At 38.8% G+C, this 22,581-nt stretch overlaps 1 protein-coding gene across 3 annotated transcripts in view; it reads left to right on the top strand.

The window, feature by feature from the left end:
- Positions 1-22,361, top strand: part of ROBO1 (roundabout guidance receptor 1) — a 1,916,411-nt gene extending 1,894,050 nt beyond the window's left edge. For all 3 annotated transcript variants that reach the window (XM_044072442.1, XM_044072441.1, XM_044072443.1), the window contains 3 exons: positions 9,693-10,001; positions 18,003-18,205; positions 20,940-22,361. In XM_044072442.1, coding sequence (XP_043928377.1) covers positions 9,693-10,001; positions 18,003-18,205; positions 20,940-20,954 — 527 coding nt within the window. In that variant the 3' untranslated portion in view covers positions 20,955-22,361. The remainder of the gene's footprint in view (positions 1-9,692; positions 10,002-18,002; positions 18,206-20,939) is intronic.
- The last annotated feature ends 220 nt before the right edge of the window (positions 22,362-22,581 follow it).

Below are 22,581 nucleotides of genomic sequence, written 5' to 3'. Positions count from 1 at the left end.
TAAACTCTGTCGGCATCAATTCCCGTGTATAGTTTATACGTCGCTGAAAGGCAAGATATTGGTCCATAGTTTTTTAAGATAGCTTGCAGGTTCATGCTTAAGTAGGAGTATTGTTTTTTCCTGTTGTTAACCAGGCTGGTGTCTGTTCAGGGTGCGCATATAATAGTGCTTACTCATGGCTAAATCTTCATGTAAAGATGTTAATACTTTTAATCAGAAGTTGGGTACTGCATCTGTGCTTGGGGTTTTCCATTTGGGAGCTTTTCTTAACTTTGTTCCAATCTCTCTGTCCCTTACTTCATCCAATTTCATATCCTGTACTTTCAAACTCCTTATTCTTTCTTTTACTTCTATCCTTTTAGCATTTTTGTTATGTTCCACATGATCTTCATAAATATTTCTCCAAAATGTATCTATTTCTTCTTTTTTTGGTGGTTTCAATTCCTTTTGGCTTGTTTCGCAATTCTGTATAAAACATTTTTGGATCCTCAATGAATTGGTTATTTTGTATTTTTCCTTTATATTTATCTGCATATCTTTTAAGTTTTTCTGCCTGTGCTGATATTTTTAATTTATTATTTGTGCTAGTGCACAATAGATCTGTTATAATACTGCATGTTGCTTTATCATGTCTATCTTTTTGAGTATTTTTGTTAACCTGTTCCAAAACTCTTCTAACAATGGCACTTCTTGTCTTAATTAGTTTTCTCTATTCAGTGCTTCCATGATGGCATTAAATTTCTCCCCTTCCTTTCCCTTACTACCCTGTGTTTTTGTGGTAAGACATCATCTGTTACTAATTTAGCAACACAGTAATATATCCTATTTACTTCTGTTATATTGCATAAATCTCTATGGACATTCCTAATCACAGTGTTTGTTTGTTTTATCAAACTTCTAACTTTTTGGGTTTTATTGACCTTCCGTAATCTATTTATTTCATTGATCTTAAGATGTCTGTCCATCTTTATTAAATCAAGCAACTGTTCTCTTAGATCATTTCTTCTAAGCTGAGGGTACATTCTTCATTCTCCATTTCTTGTAGGCATTTTATAGAAAGCTCCAGAACATCTTCCTATACCACATTCTCTTCAGTTTCATCATGTGTAAGTGACCTACTGTAGTGTAAGACTGCCCTTATTCTGAAAGACTTGTTGTCAGTGTATGTGACTTAATTCAGTATAAGGCCTATCTATAACCAGGCTTACACCAGAGTCAAGAGTCCAGAAGACCTCCTTTGAGTGTAAGTGACTTTACTCTGGTTACACTGGAGTAAAGTCATTTACACTCAGAGCAGGTCTTTTTAGAATCGGACCCCATGTATGCTTAAACTATGTCTCAGTGTTTCACTGGTTGCATGCAGAATAGCACAGGTCATGCATACACATCCTTCCATTTTAAATGAGCACCTTTCAAAACCAGAATAATTTTCCAAGGAACAAGCCAGCATATTTCAGATAAGGTCTGGATTATGGCCCCACAGAGCATTTTCATCGATATAAAGGTGAATTTAGTGGTGGCCTGCTTTTTCTTAGAATTCATGTCAAATCTATAGTTCTTTTCCCACATTCATTCAGATCTATGCCAGGTCATCATACATATGATCAGATCTATGCCAGGTCATCATACATATGATCTGACCAAACTTTCCTTCCTGAGAATTCCATTGTGAACTGAATTTGAAATTTCTGGTATCGCAGACTGGGTTTGTAGAGGTATTGTGATCATAGACTTCCAAAATGTACCACTATCTGTTACACTTACAGTCTCCTGGTATAATATGACATAACCTTTGGATGAGATATTTTAGGTCAACCTTAAAGAGTTACATTTCAGGCAGTGCATTTGTGACATTTAGTAACAGTATTTAATCAAGTATGCCCAGGCCTGTAATCTGTTCTGAAACACGTAACCTACTTAATGCATCAGCTCTAGCATAATACTGTCTTACATGTAAACAACTTTATACACAGATGATGCCATTAACATTGCTGAGGTGAAAACTGTTGTTGAACCCATTTTTTTAAAGAAAAATTTATAAAAAATAAATAAATAAATACAAAGCAATCATTTACCCTTTTGTTATTTTAAGGTGCAAATCTGTATCCTTCAATCCTTTCTATACTCCATCTAAATTCTGCAAATTTTTCTCTGATGAAGTGTCTGTAATTAGGATATCATCTAGGGGAAATAGCAAAATGAGGCAAATTTGTCAGTAAACTTTGTATAATCTTGAAATATTCCAGATACAGATGACATTGCAGAAGGTAAAAAATGGTTATATGTAAAAAGACATGGCATACTTATTGTTAAGTATTTCTTAGACTGATGATCATAGCCATTTGTTGGTAAGCATAATTCATGTCTAATTTGCTAAACTTCTGACTTCCACCGACAATTCATACAGGTTGTTTACTTGAAGTGTATTGCACATCTTCAAGGATGCTGCTTGCTTAACAACAGCTAACTTGTAATTTTCACACAACCATATGTTGCCATCAGATTTAATTATAGATACCACACTCCTTTAGCAGTCTGTTTTACTCATATGTGTCTGTTTGTATGTATATATGTATATTGGTTTTATGTATGTATATGTATATATATATATATATATATATATATATATATATATATATATATATATATATATATATATATATATATATATATATATTCATCTTTGGCTACAGAATGTCCCTTTCCTTTCCACAAAACATTATCTAATTCTGTAATTCCATCACAAATACAATTAAAATAAAATACTAAAGTCTACCTTGCTTGTAAAGCTTCTAACTGTTGTACAAATATGTGTTTCCTTTTTCTAATAGTGAAAAAGTTGTACAGCTTTGCTGTGTTTCTGTTCGATAACTCTGTTGAAACAATACTTATCACGTGTCCATTTTGTGATTCCAATTTTATTTCAAATCATTTGAACTTTTCTTTTGAGGTTGCAGAGGTGTCATCATATCTGTTGAAGATAATGTATTATTTTCCAGAAGTATCTGTGCATTTTCTAGGGGCAATACAGTATGATAGAAATGTCGTCGTATTTTCAATATGTGATTACATGCTTCTACCCAACCTTGATCTATTTTAGGCAGATCAACTAAAGTACACAGAGAACAAGCTCATGCAGACAAACTGATACTTAAGATAACACAGAGAAGTGACCGCCCTTATCTCCTCGTGCAGCTCAAGCAAGTAACAAGATACAGGAGATTGGCTGTATGGGATACAGTGTATACCAATAATATTTAAGCTCTCCTTAAGGCCTGGAAATGTCGAAGAATGCGTATTCTTGTTATCCCTTTTGTTAAGTTTAAAAATATGCTTGCGATAAAAAGGTATATTAAGCGGGGGAGGGGGGTTGTGCATTCCAGGTTCCCATACTGTAAGGGAAAACATAATTATATTTTGATGGGAGTCGCAGCATATATAGATGCTACCACAATTTTTGCAATGTTCCTGTCCTGTATGTTGGCAACAGAGAAGAATACTACAAAAAATCCAAGTAACACAGACATGTTTTCACCAGATTTTTCTCTTTAAATCATAGTTTATATTAGCAGATTGAATAAAGATATCATACTGCAACACTGTTTAGAAGAATGGTTGCTTATTAGTGACACTTCTTTTCATGGTAGGAATATAAGTAGGTTCTGCCACAAATGTGCTGAAAAATTATGTTCATTTATTTGTAATCCAGGCAGACTCATGGTGCCCAAGTGCCCTTTTCAGAGTGAACCAGAGACACTATCTGCTTTAAGCAACATTATCAGGCTCACACAAAAGGCAAAGTGAATATGATGAAACTAACATGAGTATTGTAGGGAAAGCTTGTTAGTAACTGATAGCCTAAATCCTTTTCATTGAAGTGATGATTTATTTCTTATTTTCACTGGCATTTCCTTGTTTGATGTTATAGAGCCTTCAAATGCAAACTTCCTGCCAAGTTACAAATAGTTAAAACAAAAAAAGAGAGAATAATAATATATGTCATGATTCCCAGTTGTATGTAGGCTCATTGCAGATTATGGGATGCATCTCCAGTGGAATAGTTATTGTGGGGATTCTTGAAGCAAGTCATGGGATAACCATAAAACACCAGCAGGCATTTCACTTATTTTCTTTTTAATGAGAATACTCTCTTACGTAATCTCACTTCTATTTTTCAGTTGTGATCAGGCTAGCATTAAATATAAATATAATGAGTACTACTTTAAAGGATGACACTGTGTAAAGAATGGCAGCTGCCAGTCACTTGGATAATTCACAGCAAGGCAAGCAACATAAACTCAAGTATTGTGTGTAGTCAACTGAACAGATAAAAAATATACCACAGAGTCAACTAAAATTTTTGTAGAAGCTTTTCTAGGCAATTACACAACAGTTCAATAAATGCATACACATTTTTTAATTTGCTTTGGAGGGAGTGAATTAAAAAGTTCTTTATTTTGGTTAATTATATTTCAGATTTTTCGATGTTGGTTTGACCTTGGGGTTGTACTGATAGATTTCAGGCATGTGGGGACTGTGCTTTTATGTTAGAGGGTGATCCACCCCACAGAAAAAAAAAAAAATGTCAAGGTTTTCACTCCCACTGTCTGTCATTCATCAGACTTTCTTTTAGTCTGTTGGCCCATTCACCATACTGCAGGTTGGAGCTGACAGAGGGGCTATCATTTAGGTATCATCAGGGCTGTTAGGCTTGTACTTTTCCAGAAGTAATCCCACTGCACTTGCTAAGTAGCATGCATGAAATGAGCGTCGGTGAGGGAGTGTCAACCATCCCTTGCAGCCAGCACTTCTATGAAGTCTCCAATCTTCACTGAGGATTCAACCACAGGAATGTGTACCTCAAGCATAAGCTGCCATACCCCACCCACTAAAAAGAGGTGAGACAGTAAAAGCCTTTTCATTCTTCTCCCACCTCAGACCAGCCTATGACCCAGGCAGCTGATCCACACATTGAACTCTGCTCGCCTGGGTTGTACTCCGAGCTTACATGTCTATGCCAGTAGAGTTATGTAAGAGCATTTCTTGAAAAGGTTAAACAAAGCTAAAATACAAGTATTACTTTTATTGTATGGAAGAATTGAGCGAAACTGTGCTGCAGTTTTCTGTGTATTTCTCATTAGGTGTCTGTGACACATCCATCTGTACCCAGTAGCTTTTATACTGTAATACACATTGATTACATATGCTTACTTAAGTACTTAATTTAAGGCCATTTTACAATAGCCTGCTTACCACAGAGTGAGGTGGTATAGTTTGTTATGCTGCAATGTAGTGTATTGTTATTTAGGTGCATTGAACAGTTCATTCTACTTTTGACCTATAAAATGCTTAGCAAACTGAGGTCATATAAGAAGCCTGGATATAGGAGACATTAATTGGACTGTAGCATGTATAGTAGTGTATTGCTAATTTGTTGAGCTCTGCTGTTTGGTATAGATATGATATGACTAGATTCTCAACAGTTTTGCAAGATTACATGAGAAATTATTTCAGTTCTGCAAGGTAGATGGTTAAAGAGATGTCTTTTCTTGCAGTCGACTTTTTGTATGAGAACCACAGTAATGTATGTAAACTGTTACTTGACTGTGTGTAAAACGGATTTTTTTTTTGGCATATTGAAATCAGGGGCATGTTCAGCCATCGTTTACCTCTTAAAAATGATAGGTAGTAAACAGCTTTTCCTTACAGTCTGTTGGATTTGCAAAGAAGGAAATTAGTCTCTGGAATAGTGATTTGCAATAAACTAAACAATACAAACAGTGTTATGTTCTGAGTTCATCTGTATTGTGAATGCCTAACTGCGGAGGTGATAATGACATGCTGTGCTACTTGAGATAAGTTTAGGGCAGATTTTCTGCTCTTAAAGATTTACCTCGGCTATACCTGTTACAGAATTTATATGCAACTTACTTAATCATGATGTTATAGAAACTTCAAAATTCATTTATTCTGAGCAGCACAAAAAATCTTAGATGACTGTCAGGTTTTGTAGCTTTAGTAATCTTGGTGCACAGATGCCGAAGTAAGTTTTATAGAACCCTCGAACCCCCCCCCCCCCCGTAATATATGTAATAGTGTGCCAGTAGCCAGCAACGCATGTCATATTACCATACAGGGGGCATATTCCTCACGTGTGTGTTTTGTAGCAGCCCCTTTACCATATTACTTGGTTGCTTTTGTAGCTGTCCTGTAAATCACACAAGGTTAACATGCAGTGCCCACTGCCTTTATTGTTTCCGTCACGATAGTCAAGCATTGCTATTTCTTTGATAACACAATCCTCCAATGGACATGCTAATACAGCAAGGTGCTTCTTGTTTTGTTTCACATAACGCTGAAGTTGTAATTTTCAATGCAGCAGCTAAATAGAAAGCACATTCAGATAAAGCAGCTTACAGAAGAAAACTATTTTTTATACAGCTGAACTTTATTTCACCAGGGCTTCTTATCAAGGTATTCAGTAGTCCAGTTACAGGCCAATAAACATTTCCTGTTAGTATGCCACTTCTAAAAATAGCCCTGCAACTGGGCTTTCCGATTGGCTAAATGGAGTGTTTTTAGTGGTGGGGAAACTATAATTACCTTGCAAAAAAATTCCTTTTAGCTGAAACAACATAAAAAAAATAGTTCACCTGTATCTTTGTATAAAAAGCATAGATGCATAGGCAATGGAAGAGATGTAAGGGAGGAAGCACATTTTTTCTCATCTCACCCACTCTGGGAGGTAGGGAGGGGTTTCTATCTGTGATCTGACATGTCCCCAGCAAAGATTGCTGTGCGTTAATTGCAAAGCAAATCACTGTTACAGTTGAACAAAGAAGTGGGACTGGCATTAATTAATGCCACATGTGCTGAATCATATAATTATAATAGCTTTGTCCAGGCAGGACATACAAAAAAAAATACTTCTGTGGTGGTACAGCGGTAGCATTGTTGCCTCACAACAAGAGGTTCTCCCATTCGATTCTCGACTTGGGTTGGGAGTGCCTTCTGTGTGGAGTCTGCATGTCCTCCCCATGGTCGAGTGGGCATTCGAAAGACATGCATTGAACAGACGTGCCTTCGTTGAAGGTTGGGCATCGGGCTGGCAACTCGACACCATAAAAACCAACTGCCAGTCATTAGCGGACTGGAGTTCCGCTGTGGTGACCCCTAACTGGGAAAAGCTGAAAGACAAACAACAACACAAAGGAGGCCAAAAAAAATGTATAAAAATATTCAGTAGAGTTCCGAAACATACAGACAGACACACCTGTCTTTAGAGTAGAAAAAAATGGACAGAGTCTCATAGCCAGAATTCAGTTGCACAAGACCAGCTGCAACTTTGTCTGCATCTGAACGTATGTATGTATTGCCAGTCAGAATAGTGTTTCCTCTTCGTCATTCAGTAGGACACAATGTCTGCCATATGAAGTGTTACTGTGTCCAGCGTTTACTAGCAGTAGATACCGCCTAGCTGATGTTCCTTGATCTTAATGATTTACCCCCTGTTATTGCTGTTCACTGTTTCGGGCTTAAACTTTACAGGTAGACTGCCTTGGATGTGGCTAAAATGACATGACCAGCAGACCCATAGAGGATTATTACTGTAAACTCATTCAGTGTAGTTATGATATATATTCGAAAAGCTCCAGCCAAGCTGTACGCTTTGGGAAGTATGTAGTACACTAATTTCTTTCTACACAGGGAGGGGTGTGTCAGTTTTTGAGAAATGATAATAAATGCAGTAATTGTACTGTATTGTACTCTCCATGCCATGTATGTGTTGAGATCCTTCCAGGGATATGTATCTGTATATGTTTTTTATCTGGTCAGGTGTTATCAGATTATGATGAGCAGACATGCTTCTGACATGCTGTAGCAGCTGCATTGTGAGTCATACGTGTTAATATGCTGTGCGGCTGCATCATGAGTCAGATGTATTTCTGATATGCTGTGAAACTGCATCATGAGTTGGATGCGTTTCTGACAAAAGCTGTACCAGTTGCATCATGAGACACACATGTTTCTGACATGCTGTAACAGTTGCATCATGAGTCACACACATTTCTGACATGCTGTAGCAGCTACATCACGAGTCACACATTTCTGACATGCTGTAGCTGCTGCATCATGAGTCACACAAGTTTCTGACATGTAACAGCTGCATCATGAGTCACACATGTTTCTGACATGCTGTAGCAGCTGCATCATGAGTCAGGCATGTGTTTCTGACATGCTGTGCAGCCAGCAGAACAATCAGTGTGCCAGAGCACCGAAGTCCTGGTATGTTGAGGTATACCAAAAGGCATTCATATGTTACACGGATAATATGTAATATGCAGCTGGACATTAAGAGACATCAAAAATGACACAAGGATGAGAATTGCCTTAATCATGTGTGGTAACCCTAGCCCTGTCCTTTTCCCAACATAATCCTGGATATTACATTAAGAAAAACCTTTTCTCTAACAGTACCACTAAGCAAGACACTCAGAAGCAGAACACACACACACACACACACACACACACACACACACGCTACACTACACTACAACTGTCCCCATCTCTAACCTAAATAGCCAATACTCGCATGCACAACACATGCACAGACCCTCCAAAATACAGCATTAAAGCTATCCCTTTACCTAACAATAACCCATTAAACAGGCACACACACTCTCCTCCGTCTCATACTCTTTTTTTTGGCAGCATGGACATTCAGCTAGTTGGTAGTTTGATAAAGTGAATGGTTGGCAGAAAGGACCTGCATTAATTTTAATGACACAGTGAACATTCAACAACAGAATCTGCTGCTATATATGGTCATCCCCCCCTCCCCGCCCAGTGCAGGAACCATGTTAAAGCCATTCTTTCTGGAATTTTTACTGTCTCAGTGTTTTTGAATGATCTTGTGAGAATTGTTTACATAAATACATATCTAGCTACCATTCTCGTGTGTGTGTGAGGCAGGTTTCTGCCTTTTGCTTGAATGACAGTTTCATCTAAAGCCAATGTATGTATGTATGTATGTATGTATACAGTAATAATAATGTTGAATAACAGTTTTCTCTGAAGCCAGTTATATACCTGTATCTATGCAGTAAGGCACAAAGGGTCAGGCATGGTACATAAATTACTGCACACCCAGTGGTGTTAAAAGGCAGGACCATCACGAGCTGCAAAACTCATTTCCACTTTTATGTCTGAGAAAAATCTTCCAGACAGAAATGATAGCAATATGAAGCCCTGTGGACAGAGAGAACCCCCAACATGACCAGTAGTAGCTACGTTTCAGTGCATAGTAGGGGGAGTGGATTGGTTGAATCCACAGCGGGATACTTTACAGAAGTCATTGACAAGGAAAACTTTTAGTGGCATTGTTTAAGGGAATTGAGTCTGTCACTGAAGCTTGATGATGGTGAACTGAGTGAAGCAGTGGTGGAATAGTCAGTAAACCAAATGGATCTTGTTTAGTATATCAGTAAGATGCACACAGCTGTGACATTTAATGGGGTTTAAATACTGTGTTATGAGCTCTGATGATGTGAATGAGATGTTTGTTCATAATTGTTGCTATAGTGGTAGTAATCTGAAGTATGCGTTTATGAAAACTGGTGTTCTTTAACTTATGCACATTTTACTTTGGTTTACTTGTACTGTATTTATGAGAAAGTCATTCTGTTTAACAGATCTTCCTCCCCCACCATTGCCACCACCTGCTGTAAAGTCCCCAACAGTTCACTCAAAGTCGCAGCTTGAGTCCCGGTCACTAATGTCAACCAGGCTGCCTTTAACAGACCAGAGAGCAGACCGTTCGGCAGAAAAGAAAGGGGCTTGCTACATGGGTAGGGAGGCAGCAGATACCAGGCAGCACTCAGATGGACGGAACAGCTCGTCAGAACGCAAAGATTCCCAGGAGCGACAAGGGGAAGGAAAGGTACGAGGAACAAAATCAACAAAACGAGAAGGTGCACCTGGAAGGACTCGAACTCAACAAGGTAATGTGGTTTATTGTGATGCGTGTGGAAAATACTAAAGTAGTTTTATCATTATGTGGAAAAGGTAAGTATGGCGTAATGGTGTTGTCAGATTAGTTAGTCCTTTATTGCATTTGTTGACCAGGAAAGTTCAGCTCAGCACAAAGTCCCCTTTTCAGCAGAGACCCAGGGAGAAAAGCTCCAAATGATAAATATTAAATAAAGATTTTTACATAGTGTGGAAAAGAAAAACAGCATTTTACTAACGTATGCATAGTCTAGTGAATAAAGAGGTTTTGTAAGGGTTTATACATGTTAAAGAAGAGTAATTCAGCAGTATTTTGAAATGTCTGCATAGTGATAGAGTCATTGCAGGTAGTACAATAAGGCACGGATACAAATTATTATTTTGAGGAAAGGAAGATGATGAGCATAATTCAATATACAGACAAATTTCAGTGGAACAGCAGCATTTTCTGTATAAAAACATACATTTCAGTAGATAGAAGTATTGTATACTTCAGTAAGCTGTTTCTTAATAAAGACATAAAATAGACATAAAGTTGCAGAAAAGCAAAGCCCTTTTTTGATTTATTTTTTGGCTAGTCAGCAGCTAGTGTACTAGAATAAAGACTGGTCAATGAAGGAGAGGGACTAGAAGTGATTGAAAGTGTAAAGAAAGAACAGAAGGAGAGGAAAAAAGATTCTGTAGGTGAATGTAAGAAGGATGAAGTGAGGGGGTAGTAGTGAGCTATGGCAAGTGTGTGAGAGTAGAGAGAAGGATGGTGAAAAGGCAAGGGAAGGAGTTGAAGGGTAGGAAAAGTATGGAATTATGGTTTAGTCTAGCGGTACTTAACCCAGGGTTAGTGCAGGGCCATAGCCAAAGATTCTGCACATGTGACTTTAGCTTCTGTTTAAAATGTTTGAGATGTTCTGTTTTTACAGAGAGAGGTATGGTGTTCCATGCTTTGGTAATATAGTTTAGAATAGACTGTCACCGGCTGTGTTATTGGATTTTGTGATGTGGAGTAGCAGCATTTGGGGTGAGTGTAATGGGTCTGTTTGGTTTGAATGGTTGGATTAGAGTTGACAAAGATGAAATGTTTATAGATTTATAGATGAGGTTATGAGTAGTCCCAAGTTGGGAGTAAGATAGTAAATGGGGTAGTTGGAGCCAGTTTAGTCCTTTGTCAGTGGTGTGATTTTTGTAGGTGATTTCCTGCATATTTTGATACTTTGTGATAGCATTATTCAATCTTTGTGAACTGAGAGACTTGCAAGCTGGCAAAAATGGGGGGGGGGGGCATTTGGTCAGTGAGGAGATTTTTGACTCTATATAGGGAAATAATTTCTGGGAATTTTCTTTACTGTATGCTGGATGTGGTAATCACATTTTAAGCTATTGTCAGTGCAGATGCTAAGCAGCTTAGTAAGTGGAAGAATTTTTGTTTTAGTGTTATTTACTGAGAGAATATCAAAGGAGGGCTGAGAACTATCTTGGGTTAAAGAGAATAAGTTTGTTTTGGGGAGTTATCCAGACCAGTGGAAGAGAAGGATTTTTGAGTGATTTGTTGCAGGTTGTTAAGGTTTTGTTCGCTAAATATGATAGTGGAGTCATTGGCATACTGAATTTTTGGGGCTGATTTGGAGGTATCTGGTTGGTTATTAATGAAGATGTTGAAAAGTATAGGTCAAGAATGGACCCTTGGTGGATGCCTGTGGAAACTGGGAGGCAAGGGGAGAAGGCTTGAGCCATTTTATGGCCTGTGATCTGTTAGCCAGATCCCTGTTAAACTGTGAAGTAGATGTTTCATCAAATCCTAGAGCTGAGGGTTTTTGTAGGAGGATGGAGGGTACGAGACTGTATCGAAAACTTTGGAAAGGTCTAGAAAGTGGGCAGATACTAACCTTCATTCCAATGAATATTTACAGTACTATTGAAATGTAGAGTGTAGTAGAGCTATGATGGATGTGGAAGCCATGTTGTTGGGGGAAAGGAGGTTATTTTTAGTGAGACATTGGGAGAGCTGGGATTGAATGCACTTTTCAAGAATTTTACATGATTGAGATAGGGTAGCAATAATTTCCTATATATTCCCAATATGTCCTTTATTTAGAGAAAGAGTATTTGAATACCAGACACAGTGATGCCAGCAAATTTTGACCTAAGCTTACCATATCTTTGCTGAGTTTTAGAGTTGACACTTTTCTAGATGCTCATGAGGGAGAGTTTGTGCTGCAAATGAAATAAAAAAAACAAATTGCACTGTTAAGAAAAATGCACATTGCTGCAGAATGCTAATTCCTTCTGTTGTTTCAGAGTATTCTAGTTTTCTAGAGTGTTAAAAGTAAAATTAGAAAATACTTTATCCTGAAATATGAGTTAGCTTGCTTTTTTTTTTTTTTTGAAATGCACACAACTGCTCACATTAAGATGGCTCTCTCTCTTTCTGATTAATAAAATATTTAATTGCCATTATCATAGCATTCTTATTCTGATCTACTGTTCATGACAGATATGAAATCTTTGATCAGTATATTTCGTTTAAGACTATATGTTGACCTGTATGATTGTAAAAGAATTTGCGTATATTCTTTGGTGTCTGTTTTTTAAAGTACTGTAGGGTTCACTGCCTGTTAATGTGCTTCTGACTAGGGATAGAATAGGAGGACATTATTAAGAGCTTGAGTTTAATATGCATTTAACCAGGGGCAGACTTGTTATATATTGCAAGGCATGGACTGTAAATTTACTTATTGCTTTGTGATCTCTAACACCTTTTTCTCATCTAGCTTTATTTCTTTCTGTACTGTCGCCAGGACTAGTGCATTGTCTTTTCTGAGTTGTTCTTCGTCATTGGACAATAACCTCTGCAGCAGTTCCCCAGTATGCATTTAGAATTCATGGAATTTTGAAGGGCAGTTATTCAGACAAGTCTATACAGACTGTACTGCTTTTGAGTATAACTTACCACCTCTAACACACACACACACACACACACACACACACACACACATATCATTTGAAGGTATTATTAATGCATTCCTAGTGCTTCCTGGCTCTGCCTCAATCAGAAATTATGCCAAATATGTACATAATTTTGTTAATATTGTTTACTATTTCCCTGTCCGATCAGTGACATGATTGTGAAATGTTGAGTCCTGTCATGGAGAGGAGTCAGCTACTGACTCTAGCCTGAAAGGGGGGGGGCTCCTGGCTGTGATCCTCTACCTATGCAGTCATCAGTCTGCAAATAAATAAGCAAACATTTCACTTCATAGGTTCATAGGTAGGTACTAGGTTATTGGCCCTAGGGTATATACAAGCCTAGCCAAATAGGTACCCTGGCTTTCGCCACCCAAGAAAATTATTTTCCTGTGCCCCTGTCGAGCAGAGCCACAGAGGTGTTCCCCAGGGTGAATTTCCTATTTCCCATCCAGTCATCAAGATTATTCTTGAAGAGTGCTAATGAGGAGCTTTGTTTGATATGGATAGGTAGTTTGTTCCAGAGTATGGGAAGTCTCTGGGACAGGAATCTATTCCTCCAGCATGTTCTGTTTATTGTGGTGACAAGGTTTAGGTCCCTAGAGCATGTAGCTCGGAGGGATTGGGATTTCTTTAAGTAGAGCATGTCCAACAGCTCTGAGTTTGACATAGCTTTGTATGTTATGCAGAGGTCACCTCTGAGTAGGTGATATGCGACGGAGTAATGCTGGATTTTTTTTTGAGACGGTCTGCATAGGGCATCTGTTTGAGACCAGTAATCCTTTTTGTGAGGTATTTCAGTGGCCTTTCCAGTTGTTGTAGATGTCTTGTGAGGTACATACCAAAAGGGGCGTTGTACTCTGTAATGGGTCTAATGAGTGACGAGTACAGGGGAACAATGACCTCTTTTTTCCTGGATGAGAATCCTTTTGTGATGAGGTGTGCAACATACAAGGATTTCCCGACTACTGTGGCGATGTGATTATCAAAGGAGAGACTACTGTCCACCTGTGTCTCAAGGTCTCTTATCACACTTTCGGTATTAAGTAGACTACCACCTATGGGGTAGCTCATGGGTACAGAGTTTTTACCAAAGGGGATGACAGTGCACTTTTTGGCATTGAGCTTGAGGCCATGGCTTTGAAATCAGGCATCTGTCTCAATGAGGCCGTTTTGTAGGATGTCCACATCATTAGGAGTTTCAGTTATGGCTCCTAGTTTGCAGTCATCTGAGAACTTCGTTAGCCAAAGACCTTCTGTGTTAGCCTGTACTTCAGAAAAGTAGATACCAAACATGAGAGGACCCAGGACTGAACCCTGAGGTACTCCACTTGTCACTGGTCTGAAGTCAGATTTGGAGTCTGCTACTTTCACAGTGTAGGTTCTGCCAGTGAGCCAGTTGGCAACCCATCTTGTGACGTAGGGATTTATACCTAGTTTAGTGAGTTTATCTATAATTCCAGAGTGGGGATGGTGTCAAAAGCCTTGGCGAGATCTAGATAGGCTGTGTGAACCACCTTACCCTCGTCTACGGCTTTGGTGACTGCTTCAAAGAAGTCAATCAGGTTTAGGAGACATGATCTGCCTTTTACAAACCGGAACTGGGTGGAGTCCAGAGTTTGGAGATTACCAATGTCTTTGTTTATAAGTTCCATGATGATACGTTCCATGGCCTTGCAGACCAGGCTTGTTAGGCTAATGGGGCGGTAGTTCCCGAGGTCCATGGTGGCTCCTCCTTTGTGGAGTGGGATAACCGTCGCTGTGCGCCATTCAGTGGGCACAAAGCCTGAGGTGAGGCTATGAGTGAACATGGTGCTTAGGTTGAGTGCCAGTTCATTCTGTAGTTCATGTAGAATGCAGCCTGGGATGTTGTCAGGTTCCATGGGTGCTGTGTTCTTGGCTTTGGAGTGTGTGGGTTTTACCTGTGCAGCTGTGATTACAGGAACTTTGCATTCTTCCAGTATAGAGATAGGCCCTTTAAGGGGTGGGGGTGGGGTTAAAGTTAGCACTGAACCTATCTGCCAGGATGTTGGCAATATCAGTTGGTTTTATATATTTAGTGCCATTGTGCTGTAACTCAGAGTAGAACTGAGTGTTGCCATTGAGATTCTTGACATAGCTATAGAATGCTTTGTGGTTATCTTTAGAATCAGTGGCGATTTTGTTTTCATAACTAGCTTTGGAGGATTTTATGAGGGATCTCAGCTTCTTACTGAGGCTGACCTGGGAGTTCTTCCAGTCATGGGATTTTACTCTTTTTTTGCAACAGTTTCTTTCTTCTGTTGTAAAGTTTGTTTATGGCAGGGGACCACCAGATTGGCTTCCTTTTTTTTGGAGGATAGCATCTTGGTTCTGTTAGGGATAGCACGATCCGTGCACTTGTGTAAGTGCTTATAAAGTGCATTTGTGTAAGATTCAGCAGTCGTACCTCTATTGTCCATCTGCATGGGTGTCCTGAAGTTTGCCACTTCTGTCTTAAGAAGAGTAAAGTTGGCTTTGGAGAAATTTTTTATGGTTGTTTCCCTTAATGGGGGGTGGGGGCGGGATGTGGATGTCTAGGGTGATTAGCTTGTGGTTGGATCTGACCAATGAGAAATTGACCTCTGGTGTGGAATGCCGGTTGCCCATGTTGGCAAGTACCAGGTCTAGGATATTGCTGCCCCTGGTGAGGGTGTGGATAAGTTGATCCAAGGCATTGGAATTTATGAATTCCAGAAAACGTTGAGCAAAGCAGTTGGTACATGAGTAGTTTTCCCAGTTAATAGTGGGCTAGTTTTGAAATCGCCCATTATTAGGGTGTTGGGTTGTACTGTAATATTTTCCAGTGCATCAAGAAATGACGAGTGGGAATCCTGGGGCATGGTGGGGGATCTGTAACAAGCTACAATTTGGATTGCGGTCTTGCCCAGAGTTAGTTGCACTTGGATAATCTCGGATGCATTATGCTGAGCAACTAGCCTGGAGGTGTGGATATCCTTAATGAATATGGACACACCTCCACCTTTAGTGTTTCAGTCCAGGCTAGGTGGCCAAAAGGTGTGGTATGAATTATAGCCTGGTAATGCAGGGGTGCTCTCTGTAGCCTTGAACCAGGTGTCTGTCACTGCACAGATGTCAATGTTCTCCATTTTAAGGAGTGCCTCAAGTGAATGCATTTTGAGGTTTAGACTTCTAGCATTGAGTAAGCATTACCCTCAGATTTTGCTTACTTGTACCTGTTATGGTGATGAATTTGTCATTTGAACCTTGCCTAAAAAAGGCACTATAGGGGTGGCAAGAGCCTTAGCCAGTATCCGGAATCCCAAGGGCGACAGGTGCAGGCCATCTCTGGCAAAGCATCGTGATCTGATGATCATGTCATCCCAGGCAGACAGATACTGGATCCCCTTAGAATGACACCAGAAGCTTAGCCAGTTGTTGAAGTCAGTCAGTCATGTCCTTGTACTGTGGTATCATTCTGGCCTTCTCCTGTCTGTAACTGTAGTCTACAGATCCAGTGTTCATTCCCTTCTAAGTCTCATGCCTCATATAGTACAATGTGTTCCTGGCATGTAGACCTGGGTTTGCATCCACCACCTGTTACTGAAAAAAAGGGGTCTATATTATAAGACTGAAATATGTGCAACTACATAAAAGTCGACACATAATGCACAAAACCTAACAATAGCAAACGGCCACGTTAGCAAATTTTTCCCTAGGGAAAAAACGTATGTGGCCATTCGCTAAAAAAATATAATTTAATATAAATGGGTTGGGGGGGCTGTGCCCCCCACACACCCCTAACTAAATATACAGAGTTTGAGATTGCACTATATGGAAGGAAAAGGCAACTCCGAGAAGTAGGCCAACTATCTCCTTGCCCTATGACATATTCATCGAATCGTTTAAATGCAATTCAATTAATATGTGTCGCTTTTTCCGTATTCGATCAGAAGCATTTTCGTGCTTCTAATATAGTCCCAAGAAAAGTGTAGTTCCATACAGCGTGATATGCAGCTTCTTGCTAAGACAAATACTTTTGAGAATGAGTTTGCATGTTGTAGCATCCTACTTTGATATACTGTGGTGTGATAATACACAACAGTAGACACACACACACACACACACACACACACACACTGTTCTTTGAACATTCTTTCACTGTCATATTGGAAGCAGTTAAGAGCACTGAAAATGTGGAAACATTCCTTATTTATGGTTAAGTTCTGATGGCTGAAATACTCACACAACCATCATCTCATTGCAGTCGTAGACACTGTCCATTGTAGCAGCTTCTTTGTCATTAAAGGATGTCTGTAAAGTACATCAAGGCCACAGCAACCTTTGTTTGTCAGGTAGGGCTTCTTCTGTAAAGAAAGGTTAACTCTGAAAGGCGATGAACAGCAGTGAGTTCTTCAATATCAAGTGTTGAGGCACAGGTGCTGTTTACTGCTGTATTTCACATTCAGGTTATCAATTTTAAGTTATACTATCTTGTGTCTCTGTAGTAAGTACCAATTGATCTCTGTTGATACTACTAGTAATCATTTCTTCTGGGAATTACTAGCAGTAGCAGCTTATTTTTCCAATTTTTTTCAAAAAAATAGACATTAATTTGATCTAAATTTGTGCTACACTGCAACTGTGAGACATTATGTATACGTTATGTTTGACTGCTTAATATCTTAAGTGGTAGCTTATGCTGAACTGATAAAATTACTGCAGTCAGACTAGAGATTGTACTAGAAGAATTGTATGGAATAGCTCTCCAGTTTTGTAAAAGTCAGACAAAATTTGCTAGGAATGAGGGTGGCCTAATGGTTAAGGTGTTTGCCTTACAAACAGAAGGTGCAGGGTATAAATCTCACAAGGGATAATTGACTAGGCTTAAAATGACTCGCAAGAGCAGTTAGCTTACTACTAATCTATGAACCTATAATACTACAGTAAGCCTAAAAACATTGAGATTTTGTAGTTTTATACTGCAAAAATATTGATATTTGTTTACTAGTACTAGTTGCTTTACTGATTTCTTTATTTTGGCACTCTGTTTTAAGGTGCAGAAGATATCTTGCCATATAGCAGACCAACGTTCCCTACATCACATAGTCCCAGAGATCCCAGTTCGTCCAGCTCTATGTCATCAAGGGGATCAGGTGGCAGGCGAAGGGAAGACCAAGTCCAAGCAGGGCGAAGAAATGCTGCAGAGATGCAAGTACTGGGAACATATGAACAGGAGGAAGATGAAGATGAATTGGAGGTAAGAGTGTATGACCTCAGCACTGGAGAGGTAATGAGTGACTAGGTCTCAAAGTATAGCAGGCTGCTGGAAGTACTGAAAGTGGTACTTTTGAAGAATTTTTGAGACTGTTTTTACACTGTATAGTTAGTACTAGCAAATGTTTGCTGACATTGTAATGAAGTACATTTTTTCACCTCTTTTTGTGGCGGTGTTTATGCTTGCATATTACTTGTCTGTTTCTATAAAAAATACAGTTATCATTTTTATAGGATACATGTTTTGTAAGCACATTGCACAAGAAAGCAGGATTGCTGTTTAAACCTGCAGGTCAAGATGTTTACGTACACGTTACTGGTGTTTGATAATTTCTTACCTATCGAAATTAACTTGAGTGGACATTTCCTTGTGGTGTGATTTGAAAAGCATTTGCCCAGCACAGGCCACTGTCACCTAGCCTAAGACATTTGTTGGTGCATGGCTAGAAAGTGGGAGCAGCTCATGTTATCTTCATTTCCTATTTGTCCTTTGGTTCTCTTTGGGTGACTTCCAGAGCAACATGTATCCATCTGGGAATCTATTTTTGATATTATTTTTAATAGTATTAAGATTTAATTATTTAACTGAGTTCTGATATCTTAATTTGGATTTGTTGGATTTTCTTGTTCCGTCGCCCATGACATCTTCAGAAAAGTTAACTAACAAATGTACCTACAGACAACAAATTCCCAAATATAATGTGACTCAACTTTTGTAGTTCTAGTCTATCAGAACTGTTTTACATTTCACATAGAACAGAGTAGAGACACTGCATCAGATCTACTAATAGTCAAATTGTTGGGAATTCAGACATGCCAAAAAGCTTTTGAACAGAGTATCAATGTCTGTCATTTTAATTGAAAACAGTCTTGTCTTAGATTGGTTTTGATTGGGTCTACTTTGAAACATCTAAATCCCTTAACATCTAATTTCAAAACATTGAGACCAGATCATCTAAAACCCATAACATCGAATTTCATAACATCTAAGACTACAAATCACAAAAAAAATAACATCCCCTCCACATATAATGACACCAAACTACCAAACACACTTTTTACTATGTTTCTGCAGGGGGGCCAAGCCCCCCTGCACCCCCCACACCCCCGAAAATTAAATATACTAACTCCAAGATCGCACTACAGTGGGAAAAATTTAATTTCCTAACCTCACTGTATCAAGCCCCTCTACAGAAACGTAGTAAAAAGTGTGTTTTGTAGTTTGGTGTCATTATATGTCGTTATATGTGGAGGGGGTGTTATTTTCATGTGATTTGTACTGTTAGATGTTATGAAATTCAGTGTTATGGGTTTTATATGTTTTGGGTTTTAGATGTTCTGGTTTCAGTGTTATGAAATTAGATGTTATGGGTTATAAATGTTTCAAAGGGGACCCATTTTGCTTTACTCTTTATACTGCTAAGCTTGTATTTCTCTGTTGTGCTTCATAGTTTGATCCTTACATTTTTTTTTTACTTGACCTTAAGATTTACTGGGCATACTTAAAACTAAATAAATGGGGTTGATGCTTTTCAAGACAAATTCAAACTGACATAATCACTTGCATTGTACCCTTTCAGTGCTTAATGATTCCTTTGCTCAGATCTATGTGAAGTCAACATCTTTGGTTGAAAGGCCAACTCAAGACCAACAAATTCTTGAATATGAATTATTCCCTACAGAATATTTTCTCATCTGGTCACCTTTTCAGTGCCTTCATGACTCATTTCCTTACAGGTAATTACCAGTCCAAGGGCATGCTAATGTGCTAACATGCCCTTGGACTGGCCATGCTAACAAAATAGCAGGCCCTTGAACTGTGCATGCTAACACAATAGCAGGCCCTTGGAATGTGCATGCTAACACAATAGCAGGCCCTTGGACTGAGCATGCTAACACAATAGCAGGCCCTTGGACTGGGCATGCTAACACAATAGCAGGCCCTTGGAATGTGCATGCTAACACAATAGCAGGCCCTTGGACTGAGCATGCTAACACAATAGCAGGCCCTTGGACTGGGCATGCTGACACAGTAACAGGCCCTTGGACTGGGGATGCTAGCACAGTAGCAGGCCCTAGGAATTTGGATGCTAACACAGTAGCAGGCCCTTGGACTGGACATACTAACACAGTAGCAGGCCCTTGGACTGGGCATGCTAACACAGTAGCAGGACTTGGACTGGGTATGCTAACACAATAGCAGGCCCTTCGCCTGGACATGCTAACACAATAGCAGGCCTTTTGCCTGGGCATGCTAACACAATAGATGGCCCTTCACCTGAGCATGCTAACAAAGTAGCAGGCCCTTCGACTGGCCATACTAACACAATAGCAGGCCCTTGGACTGGGCATGCTAATCTGCTAGTAAAGTGCATCCATTGCTTAGTCCTTGGCTGCTGTTTCTATGACTTGTCAAACAGGTTGGTTAAATTTAACAGAGTTTTGCCTCAGTAAGCTAGTGCTTCTTCCAAAGCTGGCAAGCATTCTTACCTGGAACTCCCCTGTGTTTACAGCGAAATAAATTATTTTAAATAAAATGTTTAATATTATAGTTAAATGATGTATTTTATTTGAATTGTGAAGTATTTGTCCAAAACAAGTAATATCGGCCGAAACTGGTCAAAAATGTTGCATATGTGTTATGTGAGATTTTGATATAGTGTAGGCATAAAAGCAGGAGCTACTATTTAGTTAGCTTTTATCTCTCTTTTTTGTAGGAAACTGCAAGCTGAAGAAGAAAGGAGGAAAGACATTGAAGAAAACCTGCCTAAAAAGAGCTGACCAGAGGAACTGTGAATGGTTCCTTGCCTCTAGCCTGATAATTGATGCCAGAAATAATGTTCAGTGCAATCAGATTGTGTAAAATGTAATTTTTTTAATCATGCCAACTGACCACTTTTTAATGTGTTGTTTTAATTTATGACTGGATTGTTATTACCCATTTTCAGGTAGTAAAATGTATACAAGGGTCTGTTTCTAAGCACTGCCATGGTGAATAGGTGATAGCATCTTCTGTTGTGAGATGCTCTGCCCATCAGGCACCTGAACAGACCATTGCAAAATGTTTACTTTAGCTACAAGCAGATTGGGGTGGCCAATTGTGTAAATACCATATGTTGTTTTACCTTGATTATGGTCAGTGCTCCTGGTACATTAACTTGTCTTCCTTGTTTCTATCGTTAATGCTGTAAGGCTAGGGGTGAGCAGTGGGTCTGGCAAGTCAGTCTTCTGTTACTGGCTTAACCCAGAATGACGACTTCCTGTTACACTCACCAGAAACAAATGTAGTTTTTTTTTTAATTAAAACTAAAAAAAAAAACATGTCTACCTGAAGCCTGACAGGCACAAATCCTATGTTTACCCTTATTTTTAGTATGTCATACTACCCCAAAGAAGTGCCACTTAGGGAAAATGTATTTGATTTCTTGTTTTTTGTAATGCACTGTGTTTCTTCTCTTTGGTTTTAAAAGCACAATCACTAAACTTTTATTTTTAAACCATTGTATCTATTAACATTTTTTTTGTCTTTTACTGAAGAGTAAACTATGAGAAACTTTGTTGATACTGGAGTCATAGTAATGGTTTGTATGATGGTAAATTGTGAAGCTAAACTAATGAGCATGGGCCGTAAACTGGACTTCTTGCTTTTCTGGACTCGCTGAAACAATGAAAGAGAATGCAATGGCTCATGTCTACATTACCCTTTTCAAACACTCAGGATTACTGAGTTTAATTGAAGGCAGACAATGCTTTAAATCTTCCAAATGTGCCCACCACTCTGACTTTTCAGTTACATTCGTTCCTTGGCATTTGACATTGGTGCTACTGGAAGTTTGTTCATCGAATCATGGAAAACTTGCAGGACTTGCTTTCCCCACCACAGAAAAATAAACAAGAAATTATTTGGGTGACTATATAAGGACTGAAAGTATCAAATAAAGTCTTGTTTAATTTAGTTACAATGACAAATATGTTTCCATAGTGAAAGTGTGCTGAGGGAACAATTCACCAGATTAATGTTTTCATTACATTCATGTAAGAAACAACTTATTTTTAGCCATAAATTTGCATACTGAGGATCAGATATTCAGAAGCATAATTTTTTGCCACACTATTTATTAAAAATGTCCTCAAATATATGTGCTGTGATAGTGTGTTGTATTTGTATTTTCTGTTTGCATTGTTGCATGAATATAGTGGACAGTTGAAGATCGAACTAGGCTGTGGAAAAGTGCGGTGAGTGAAACTAAAGAAGTACCGTGTGTCCTATAACATCTGCTTTCAATGTTTTTTTTTCCCGACACCTTGAGTATGTATGCTTTTTTTGTTCTGACTTGTTTTGAGAAATGTGATTCTTAA

Source organism: Protopterus annectens, chromosome 5.part0 (genome assembly GCF_019279795.1).
Source record: "Protopterus annectens isolate FY-2018-M chromosome 5.part0, PAN1.0, whole genome shotgun sequence".
Classification (NCBI taxonomy): Eukaryota; Metazoa; Chordata; order Ceratodontiformes; family Protopteridae; genus Protopterus; species Protopterus annectens.
This window is presented reverse-complemented; position numbering and strand designations above follow the sequence as displayed.